The sequence below is a fragment of the Hylobates moloch genome, unplaced genomic scaffold (genome assembly GCF_009828535.3).
Source record: "Hylobates moloch isolate HMO894 unplaced genomic scaffold, HMol_V3 SCAFFOLD_1, whole genome shotgun sequence".
Taxonomy (NCBI): Eukaryota; Metazoa; Chordata; class Mammalia; order Primates; family Hylobatidae; genus Hylobates; species Hylobates moloch.
The window spans coordinates 150,569,257-150,581,342 of record NW_026652276.1 but is presented as its reverse complement, the minus strand read 5'-3'; the positions used below and the strand labels follow the sequence as shown (position 1 = coordinate 150,581,342).

Genomic DNA, 12,086 nt, shown 5'->3' with positions numbered 1-12,086 from the left:
GGGGCAGTGGCAAGTACAGAAGTAAAGCAGAAGCTTCAAGAATTCCTATTGAGTAAATCAGCAACGAAAGACACTCCAACTAATGGAAAAAATCATTCCGTGAGCCGCCATCCCAAGCTCTGGTACACGTATGTTCAGTGTTTGGCTGTTTTCATTCCCGGGGTAAAGAATACAGGTTCTGTATTTAGCCGACCTGGGTACACATCCTTAGCCTGCCATTTCTCAGCTGTCTGGCTGTGGCAAGTTCCTTCAATTCTCTAAGGATCAGTTTCCTTCTCCATAAAAAGATGAAAATAATAGTGCATGCCCTCTAGGGTTGCTGGGATGGTCCTATGAAATAACGTGGTAAGGTACATAACAGAGAGAAGTGCTAAATAAATGGTAGCATTTATCAACTTGAGGGCAAGGAAGTATATATCTTATTTGATGAATGAATAACTGACAAATGTGAGGTGGGCAAAGAAATTTGTATTTTGCATTTTTCCATTCTCAACTGGTGCATCTGGTATCTATATAGTACTTTCAAAAGATTTAGCAGATTGTGATTTTATTACACTTGACTTGGTGTAAGATGGAGGTCAGAGCTATTTTCAAAAATCTAGTAGAATTTTGTCTCAAATGAAGAAAAAAGGAAGGAAGAAAGGAAGATAAGGGAGGGTAGGGAAGGCAAGAAGAGAGGTTGCTAAATAAATAACTCTAAGTCTTCAGTGAATAGTTTACCCCTGTCCACCTCACCTCATGTCTTCCCAGACAACAAAATAATAGCTTGGCTTCTGACACACAACCTGACAACATAATACACTGTGGTATTATGGTTTTTATGGAACTATATTTCCATAAGTCCAATACACAAATATTTCAATAAAATATAGAGGATGTGGTGATTTTAAAACTCAGGGCAAAGAACTGATAGGCAAATAATATATGGATAATAGACTAACAGATAATGGTTTTATTTCTTTCTTAAAAGTGTTTGCCAAATGACTATATAATTTTACACTTACATATTTTTCAATCCCTCACACCATTAAAGATAGGAATAGTACTTGATTACTCTATTATATTAATATTGTAAGCAGCCTGGGAGTTCTGTTTAAAGAGTTAATGTACTTATAAGGCTATTTTATGGGTATCTGCCCTTCTCTGCATCCCAAAACAGGTAACAGACAGATACTATAATGTTTTATAAATACTTTTTAATGATTTTCATAATTTCTGTCTTGTATATCAGTTGACATGAAAAACAAATCTCTGAAGAACAATTTCAAATATTCAATCAATATCACAAATGATTTAAAAAGAAACACAATTTTGTTACCTAAAACTACATACATAATTTATAGCTAATTCATAATTCAAAATTAAAGTCTGTTCTAAGAAAATATAATAGCATTTTTAAATGAGAAACAGCTACATGCAAAGAATTTGTCAGTTAAAGTTCATTAGCTCTTATCTTAGGTAATATTAAGCATAGCTCTCTTACTTAGCAGTATTTACCTTGTTTTTATGGAATTGAACTTCAGTAGAGTCCAACTTCAGATAACCACAAATGATTAATTTATAGAATCTGAATTTAATACCATTTTTGCCAGTTATAGCTAGAAGAAATATCCTTAAACCAATAAAGTCTTAAAAATGTGTGATTTAAATAAATAATACTGGTAGAACAATCATTGTGATAGTGATACTATGTCCTGTTCATTGTTTTCATTACATATATAATTATAGATATTTATATCTACTGGATAGTCAATGTTCAGTCCTGTAAACTATTCTCCAGCAGTACAATTGCATCTCTTAGATTGTATTCACCCAGGAAAAAGAAAACATTTAAAAAAATCGGTTTCATATTAAAGAATGTGATCCCCATTCTTTTCTACTGAAACTGTCCCGGAAGTCAGGAGATGGGAGTCCCTTGGCACAATCCTGTCTTTTCAGTAAAGAAGGCTACTGTCATGTAGTCACATGTACTATCTAGCAATTTTTTTAAATGAAGTCCTTGCATATGTTTACTTTTACCTTGATTGTTTTATACTGTTGATTAAAAAGGGTTGAGATGATGACTTTTCCCCTAGGATGGCTCTTAAGAGAACATAGGCAATAATCTCAAATTGTCAAAAGCTCAGACTCTTGGTAAATTATTTTAGTGAGGTAAACTGTTCTATGTGACTGTATGACCAAACACATGGTGGACATCCTTAGGATCCCTGCATCATTCCATAGCATACTGCTACGGTGAACTTGGTTACATGAGGCTATGGTTTGTATACACTAAGGAGAAAGAGCGTAAACATAACTGAGGCACGTGTACAGCATGTGCAGCTGATTATTGCTGACCAACATGCAGTAAAAACTACCGAGTAAATAGTGAAACTTCCTTGTCTTTTCTAGGGCTGCCCACCACACATCATTGGATCAAAGCTCTCCACCCCTTAGTGGAACATCTCCATCCTACAAGTACACATTACCAGGAGCACAAGATGCAAAGGATGATTTCCCCCTTCGAAAAACTGGTAAGTTGGTTTAACAAGAACTCTGTTTGCTCTTCTGTAACACACCTGTAAGTTTCATTTTGCCACACCTCTAGAAGAAAGTCAAAGGATTTGAGTCATAGATAATACACCTCCCCACCCCTGCCCCCAGCATAAGCAAACATGCTCATAAGCATGTGCACATGCACACACATACCCTACTTATTTCTACATCAGTTGATTCATGACATAATCAAAATATCTCTTTTTCAGTTTAAGAGTTTATCATATTTGAACTTTAGCCAAATTATTTTCTTATTAGGAATAAATAAAAATAAAAATTTGATATCTCGGAAAACCTAACTCTTCTCCATTAGATAGGGCCTCTGTAATATCTTTCACTGTCCTGTTTTTCTGCCGTACCTCAACCATTTACCACAAAAATGAGAATAATCAAGTTTAATTTTTCCAATAAATATTTTACAAACCTTAAATTTTAATTGTTTTTGTGGTGAAAGCAGGTAGGGCCAAAGCTACCTTCTGAGTAAGTGACTTGCTAATATCTCATGATTATAATAGAATTTAGAGTGAAATTATATCTGATAATCTCATGAAGTTAGGGGAAATAGCACAATTAAGCTTTTATTTAGAATTTAGTAAACAGTTCTGTGGCTCTAAGGATTGTATTTGTTGCTCCATCTTCATCTCCTTTCTGAGCATTCTGATATGTATATATTTAATGTCTTATATGCTCTTACTGCTATAATAAATGTTTAACTAGATATACATATAAATAGCATTTGTGTACATTCTATTCTGAATCTCATGTTGTTTGCCAAATATAGTTCTTTAGAGACAGTAGTAAATTTAAAAATGTTTATCTCCACAACTGATCTGAAAAGATATTCATGTAAGATAGCTTTGTCTATTGTATTTGACTCAGATCTACTTGAAGAGGTATAGATTTATTTATTTTATATATGATATCTGCAGAGTGAAAATGATTTCAAATAATTACATTCATTTTCCCAAGCAATTTTGAGTAATTAAAATGAATATAGATTGTAAAAACACATGCCAAAGCTATTTTCTGTCATATAATTTACCTGTGGCATATTGAAGATTTAAAAATAAAATCAATTATGAATAAGAATTTATTATTCGCCATCTAGTGTATATTGTAGGCACTAGGAAAGGATGTTTAACTATTGCAAAAGCAACCTGTGGCTTTTTAATTTAAATAGTCCAAATATTTTTGCATTTTTACTAAAAGATGATAAGTATTATAAAATACCTTAATAGAAAGCTATGCAAAGGCAAGGATAATTGAGTTTTATGTATTGCATCAGAATTCCACACTATTATCTGCAAATCAGAGTGTCTTATAAATAAACTTTTCTAGGATGAAAGAAAGAAAGCAAAATGTGAGCCTCTATGTTATTTCTAAAACATGAGTATAGTTTATGAAAAGTGATCCATAAAGGACATGAGTTTTAGAATGTGGGGACTTTGATCTGCAGGCTTGACATTTATTTGTGAGTAGCATGAGTAGGAGCTATTTACTGAGATTATGTAGATACTACCCCAGGTCTTAGGGCAGTGAATGGCATTCAAGAATCCAAGGAGTTACTAAAAGGAAAGAAAAATATGGATTCCCCTTATGGCAGGAGGTTACTGATGAGTGATACAGTCACATTCACAGAGAAAGACTTCTATCCTGCTGAGCACAGAGCCTTTGAATATATCCTTACCACTGGGAGATTGAAAACTGACTGCAGAACTGATAGTGACTTTGAAAAGAAGTGGCATTTGGGAACATTAAGCACTCAGAGAGAAAATCTGATATTTTTAATACTTAAGGAGAAATACTAAAAACCCATACTTTGTGTCCCACTGTTGCCATGCGAACAGCTTAAGGTTTTTCCTCTGTGAAGAATAAATAATAAGCTGTTAATTTATTCTCAGAGATTTTTTCAATCCACAACACAATTTAAAAAGAAATCCTTCTCAGGATATATATGTTACAAACCCTATTTAGATTTGTACAAATATGCAAGACATTTTCTGTGCCTTATTATGTGCTATATAATAATGGTGAAAAATCCCTGGTCTTTTCTAGAGGTATTTTTTCTGTATTTGATCAGTATTTCATGTTTCTTCCTTTTATGTTGAAAATCTGATATTTATGAAGTGTCTGGCTGCTGATCTGTAAAACTAAACATTTTCAAGCATTGTAGCAATAAAGTTCTTGAACAGTCATTAATACTTTAATATCTTTATAGGGATTTCAAAATATTCCTTAATTCAATTCCAATTGTCTGTTTAAGAAAAGTGAGATGTAATTAAATACAGATGCTTTCTATACTCTAAAATACTTAGAGATGCCCTTCATTAATTACAAAATAGGTGGAACACTCAGCTTTTATAAATATAATCCGTTTGGTGTATTTCCAATTCCATTGTGAGAAAATTTAGACATATATTTGCAGTAAAAGAATAACACTGAAATGTTGTCAAATAATAATTTTTACTTCAATGTTTATTGTATTTCAGTGACTCAAAAGTCTTTACAAACAAAGCGAACAACAAAATTTTACCATAATAAAACATATGTGATGATTGGGGAAACTCTTTAAGATAGCTTGTGTAAAGCTACATCATACTAAATGAAATCTGGAATAGTGCCATTGATCATAGAGTGTAAACACCAGCCCAGCTATTGTAGAGTGATGCTTTGTTATTAGAGCCAGATTCTAAACCTCTCTTGTCTGCTTGGATTTCATTGAACTCAATCTTAGAGTTAAAAGAATTTGTTAAATGAGTGTATTCTATCGTTTGATCTATGTATGATGCTATTTTAGTTTCTTTTAAATCTACATCAGCAATATGTATTAGCAAGCAAGATTTACGAGAGTAAAACTGGAATCAGAGTTAGAAAAGTCCTAATGATCTTATATTGATTGAGGTAGCCCTAGGATGTCCCTTAAGCAGTGAGCACAATTTGAAACCTCTCTTGACCTTTTAGGACCTTCCCCAGACAGTGATAACCCGGGAACAGTTAACTACAGAAACCTCATTTGCCTGCAGAAATCTGACCTTTGTCACGCAAAGTGGACCTTTATTTCCTTCCCCTTAGGAGAATCATAGTTGCTCCTAGAATTTGGGCATTTTAGAAACATGGAATTATATTAAGAGTTGGCTCTAATCGTGCCCATTCCAATTCACTTTTCTTTAAAATGTTAAGAATGGAGTGACTTCTCCTCCTTTCACAACAACATCAAAGGCTTTACATAACTTGTTTTGAAGTGGAAAATAACATAATTGTTTTTAATTTTTATATGCATTGCCCACACTTAAAGTAGTACTTCCTTCTAGAATTATACATTGTAATTCATTTTGTTCTGTAACACAAGGATATGTTGATAGGAAAATTTGGAATATTTTACTAAACTTATACTTTGAAAATAGTATCATTGCTGTAGTAGATGACTTTATTGTTTTTATATAGTACACTGCTGAACTGATAATAAACTATCAAGTAGGGAAAGGAAGTTTTAGAAATAGTACATATTTGCTGGCACTTTGGAAATGGTACATATTTCTCACAGAGATTCTACATATGTGGTGATTTTTACTCCAGTAAAAAAAGGTGATTTTACTGGACCTTCAAAACCATTTGATTGGATTCTGTTCCAGTGAGTGTGTGCATATGTTTCATAAAATATTGTGATAAAAATTTCTGGAAGTTTTACGTTCCATTATATTATTGAGGTTTTACCCAATGAACTTTGCCTTTCTTTGAATATTACAATCTTTCCATTTAATACTTCTGAACAAAGTGAGTTGGCTGGCTAGATTAACCTCTTAAAGTGCACAAGCCATATAAAGCTTGGCTTGGGCTAATAAGAGACTTTTCCAGCCCCACTGAAATATTTATTTTAATTGTCAGCAACACTAGAATAAGACTCAAAGATGGAAAGAGTCCAAACGTAAGTGAAGGTTTTGGAAGGCCAGTATCATTTTCCACACTGAGTAAACTGGAAAGAAGGCAGAGATGAGATATGTAGCTTTATAAATTGCCTTTTGGTATAGCAGTCAGCAGTTATGTTCTAGTACCTTGATGACCTATTCAAGTCATTATAATAAAAATTAACACAATAATTACTTTTAGTGCTTTAGAATATCTCTTCCTCTCTCTCTCCCTCTTTCTGTGTCTTTCAGAATACACTTGTGCATGTGTGCATTGCATACATGAACATTATACACATTTCTGCAAAGATATCATTAAAGATAGCTTAGGCTTATGATATTTGCTCAAAATCTTATTCAAGATTGATGAACACTGGAGCATTTTTATATATCTTAGTACTCTATCTTGGTTACATTGTTTTGACTAAGCTTGTCAAAGTTTATTTTTATTGAAATATACTTCTTTTAATGAATCTTATACTAGTTTTCTCAGAATTGAGAAGTAATATGGCCATTGTAATTCAGGCTTTGAATCCACACATACCACTTGGAAATTTGGGTCCTCAATCTTGAGCAATTAATTTAACCTCTCTAGGCCATGATTCCCTCATCTATCAAATGAGGATAATAATTGCACTTGATTTGCACAGTTATTTTTAGAATTCAATTAAGTAATGCATGTAAAGCACTTAGGATCATACCTAGGATTTAAGGAGTGCTTACTCTTGACTGTGTATTTGTATAAGGAAATTTTATTTATTTCTATTATGCCAAAACTAAATCTCTTTTTGTTGTAGAAAGTCTTTTTAATGTCTTACATTCTTCTACCTTTATTAATAAAACAACCAAACTAAGAGAAAGGTGATCAATATTTTCTTTTTAAGCTACGGGCAACTCACAAGGCTATTGTCAAAATGAGGGTAAAGTTATTTGTTAATTTTGCATATTCTCTGGCATTTCAGAGCTCACTGTGGTATCCAAAAGAAGGAGCAGGCTGCATGCCTGTAGTCCTAGCGACTCAGGAGGCTGAGGAGGGAGGATTGCTTGGCCCAGGAATTTGAGTCCAACCTGGGTAACATAGAGAGACCTTGTCTCTTAAAAAAGAAAATAAAAAAGGGAGCAGCAAGCTTGTTTTGTTGTTCATCGTAGGAGGAAGTCGGATTGATGTTCTGTGCTCACTAGGGCCAGAGTTTTAATTTCTGCTATTAACTTCATTTTTAAAGTCGCAGACTTTCATTTTAAGTAAAGTTTTATATTTACAGAAAAATCGAACAGATATTGTTGAGTTCCCATATTGTTGCCTCCTCCTAACCCCTAGGTTTCTGCTTTTTAAATATCTTGCATCAATGTGGTACATTTGTTCCAATTAAGGAACAACTATTGATACATTATTGTTAATGCAGTCCATAGTTTATATTAAGGTTTACTCTGTGTTGTAAGATTCTATGAGATTTAACAAATGCATCATATCATGTCATATATCCACCATTACAGAATAATATAGAATAGTTTTACCACACTAAAAATCTCCTGTGCCCCACCTATTCATCCTTCCCCCACCCAACTTTTGGTAACCACTAATTTTTTTATTGTCTCTATAGTTTTGCCTTCTGCAGAATGTCATAGAGCTACAATATGTGGCCTTTTCAAACTGGCTTCTTTTATTTGGCAGTATGCATTTAAGATTCTTCCATGTATTTTGGTAGCTTGAAGCTTTTTTGGTTACTGAATAATATTCCATTGTGTGGCTGAACCACTGTTTATCCATTTACCTTTTGAAGGACATTTTTGTTGCTTCCAAATTTTGGTGATTATGAATAAGCTGCTATAAACATTCATATGCAGTCTGTGTGGGGACATGTTTTCAACTCAATTGGATAAATACCTAGGAGTACATTAACTGGATCATATGGTAAGACTTGTTTGTTAAAAAAGAACAACAAACAACAAAAAACTGTCAAACTATCTTCCAAAGTGGCTGTACCATTTTGCATGCCCACTAGCAATATAACAGAGTTCCTGTTGCTCCACATACTTGTTAGCACTTTGTATTTTAAGTTTTTTTTTTTTTTTTAATTTTAGCCATTCTAATAGGTATGTAGTAGTTTCTCATTGTGGTTTTAATTTATAATTCCCTAATGACAAGTGGTGCCGAGCATCTTTTCATATGTCATTTGCTATCTCTGTGTCATCTTTGGTGGTGTCTTTTTAGATATTTTACATTTTTTAAATTGGGTTGTTTTCTTATTGTTGAAATTTAATAATTATTTGTGTATTTTGGGTACAAATTCTTTATTTGCTGTTTGTCTTACAAGTATTTTTCCTCAATCAGTGGTTTATCTTTTAATTCTTGTATCATTATCTTTCATAGAACAGAAGATTCTAATTTTATTAAACATCAATATTTCCTTTCATGGATCATGCTTTTAGTTTTATATCCAAAAATTTGTTGCCAAACCCAGGGTTAACTAGATTTTCTCCTATGTTTTCTTCTAGAAGTTTTACAATATTTCATTTAGATCTATAATTCATTTTCAGTTACTTTCAATGAAAAGATAAGGTCCTTGTGTAGATTCATTGTTCTGCATATCGATGTCCAATTTTGCTGGCAACATTTGTTGAAGAGACTATCATCCTTTCTCCAAAGAATTGCCTTAGCTCCTTTGTCAAAGATCAGTTGACTATATTTGTGTGGGTTTATTTCTGGACTCTCTATTCTATTTCACTGGTCTACTTGTCTGTTCTTTTGCCAATACCACACTGTCTTCATTACTGTAACTTCATAGTAATTCTTTTTTTTTTTTTTTTTTTTTTTTTGAGACGGAGTCTTGCTCTGTTGCCCAGGCTGGAGTGCAGTGGCGCGATCTCGGCTCACTGCAACCTCCGCCTCCCGGGTTCACGCCATTCTCCTGCCTCAGCCTCTCCGAGTAGCTGGGACTACAGGCGCCCGCCACCACGCCCGGCTAATTTTTTGTATTTTTGGTAGAGACGGGGTTTCACCGTGGTCTTGATCTCCTGACCTCGTGATCCGCCCGCCTCGGCCTCCCAAAGTGCTGGGATTACAAGCGTGAGCCACCGCGCCCGGCCACTTCATAGTAATTCTTAAAGTTGGGTACTGTCAGTCCTCTCAACTCTTCTTCCATATTGTGTTGGCTATCCTGAGTCTTTTGCCTCTGGTTATAAACTTTAGAATCTGTTTGTTAATAACCACCAAATAACTTTCTGGAATTTTGTTTCGTTTTGTTTTGAGACAGGGTCTCACTCTGTCTCCCAGGCTGCAACGCAGTGGTGCAATCTCCTGGGCTCAAGTGATCTTCCCGCCTCAGCCTCCTGAGTAGCTTGGGAGCATAGACACACACCAACATGCCTGGCTAATTTTTGTATTTTTTGTAGAGATGAGGTTTTGCTATGTTGACCACGTTACTTACTGGGACTTTAACTGGGATTATGCTAAATCTAAAGATCAAGTTGAGAAGAAGAGCCATCTGAACAATACTGAGTTTTTCTATCCATGACTACGAATAATTCTTTTATTTAGATTTTCTTTGATTTCTTTCATCAAAGTTTTCTAGTTTTTCTCATTTACATCCTCTACATAATTTGTTTGATTTATACTTTCCTAATTTTTTTGGTATTGATGTAAATGTTACTGTGTTTTAAACTTCAAATTCAAATGGTTCATTGCTGGCATATAGGAAAGCAGCTGACTTTTGTATATTAACTTTCTATCTTGCAAATTGATATAACAGCTTATTCATTGCCAGAGTTGTTTGTTGTTATTGATTCTTTGGGATTTTCTACATAGACGATGTGATTTGTGTACAAAAACGTTACTTTATTTCTTCATTCCCAATCTGTAGGCCTTTTTTTTTTTTTTTCTTTTTCATGTCTTATTGCACTAGCTAGGACATTCAGAATGATGTTGAGATGTCGAGCAGGAGAGGTTAAAGGGGACATCCTTACCTTCTTCCCAATGTCAGAGGAAAGCATTTTGTTTCTCACCATCAACTGTGATATTAGCTGTAGATTTTGTTTGTGTTGTCAAATTCAAGAGTTCCCTCTATTCCTAATTTTCTGAGAGTTCTCACAAATTAATGTTGGGTTTTGTCAAGTCCCTTTTCTGTATCAACTGATATAATCATATGATTTTTTAAAAAGCCATTTGATGTGATGGTTTACATTAGCCAATTTTCAAATAGTGAACCAGCCTCATATACCAGGAAAACCTACTTGCTTGTGTTATACAACACTTTTTGTACATCATTGGATTTGATTTGCTAGTATTTTGTGGAAGATTTTTATATCTATATTCAGGAGAGATAATTGATCAATGGCTGTCTATTCCTATAATGTCTGTATCTGATTTTGGCAGTATGGTAATGCTGTCCTCATAGAAAGAGTTAGGAAGTAGTCCTCCTATTTTCTGGAAGAGATTAGAGTATTGATACCATTTACACTTTAAGTATTTGGTAAAATTTACTAGTGAAACCATTTGGACCTGGCATTTTCTTTTTTGGAAGGTTATTAATTATTAATTCATTTTCTTTCATTAGATATAGGCCTATTTAGATTATGTTTTTCTCCACCTGTGAATTTTAGTAATTTGTGTTTTTCAGATAATTCATTCGAGTTTTCAAACTTGTCAGTATAGAGTTATTCATAATATTGCTTTATTATCCTTTTAACATCCACAGCATCAATAGTTATGATATGACCCCTCTTTCATTTCTGATATTAGTTATTGGTTTCTTCTCTCTTACTTTTTTTTTCCTGACAACCTGACTGTAGTTTCATCAGTTGATCTTTCAAAGGACCAGTTTTTTGTTTTGTTGTGTTTTCTCTATTGATTTCCTGGTTATAATTGTCTTGATTTTCCCATTAATTTTTACTCTTTTTTTCTGCCTACTTTAAGCTTAGATTGTTATTTTTCCTCTATTTTTTGTTAAAGTGGAAGATCAGATTATTCAATTTTTATCTTTTCTTCTAATATATACACAATGCTATAAATTTGCCTCTAGGCACTGCTTTTACAGCATCCCACAGATTTTGATAAGTTGTATTTTCATTTTCATTTAGTTGAAAATATTTTGAAATTTATCTGGAGAGTTTTTCTTTAAGTCATGTTTTATTTAGAGTTATATTATTTAATTTCTAATTACTTGAGTATTTGCTAGCTGTCTTTCTGTTATTTATTTTAATCTTTCTGTTATTAATTTCTATTGTGGGCTGAGAAAATACTGTGTACACATTCTGTTCCTTTAGATTTGTTGAGGTACATCTTATGCCTCAGAATGTATTCTGTTTTGGTCAGAAGTACTAAAGTCTCCAACTGTAATAGGTTTGTCTATTTGTCCTTCCAGTTCTAACAGGTTTTGCCTCACGTATTTTGATGTGACATTATTAGAAGCATACGTATTAAGGATTGTTATATCTTCTTGGAGAACTGTGACTATTTTATCAATATATAACAAACACCACTTTTATCTTCAATAATCTTCTTGGCTTTGAAATCTGCTCTGTCTGAAATTAATATAGCTTTTCCAACATCCTTCTGTTTAGTGTGAACATGTTATATCTTTCTCCATTGCTTTACTTTTGATCTGTGTCTTATATTTAAAGTGGGTTTCTTTTAGGTAATATGTAGTT

The 12,086-nt window shown here is 33.4% G+C and overlaps 1 protein-coding gene across 5 annotated transcripts in view; it reads left to right on the top strand.

Moving 5' to 3' along the window:
- HDAC9 (histone deacetylase 9) overlaps nucleotides 1-12,086 on the top strand; it is a 945,763-nt gene that overhangs the window by 505,974 nt on the left and 427,703 nt on the right. For 3 of the 5 annotated variants that reach the window (XM_032759867.1, XM_032759877.2, XM_032759801.2), the window contains exons 6-7: nucleotides 2-122; nucleotides 2,392-2,513. In XM_032759867.1, the coding sequence (XP_032615758.1) occupies nucleotides 2-122; nucleotides 2,392-2,513 (243 nt within the window). Of the gene's footprint in view, nucleotide 1; nucleotides 129-2,391; nucleotides 2,514-12,086 lie in introns of all 5 variants that reach the window. The other 2 variants (XM_032759782.2, XM_032759765.2) reach the window with 1 other exon arrangement.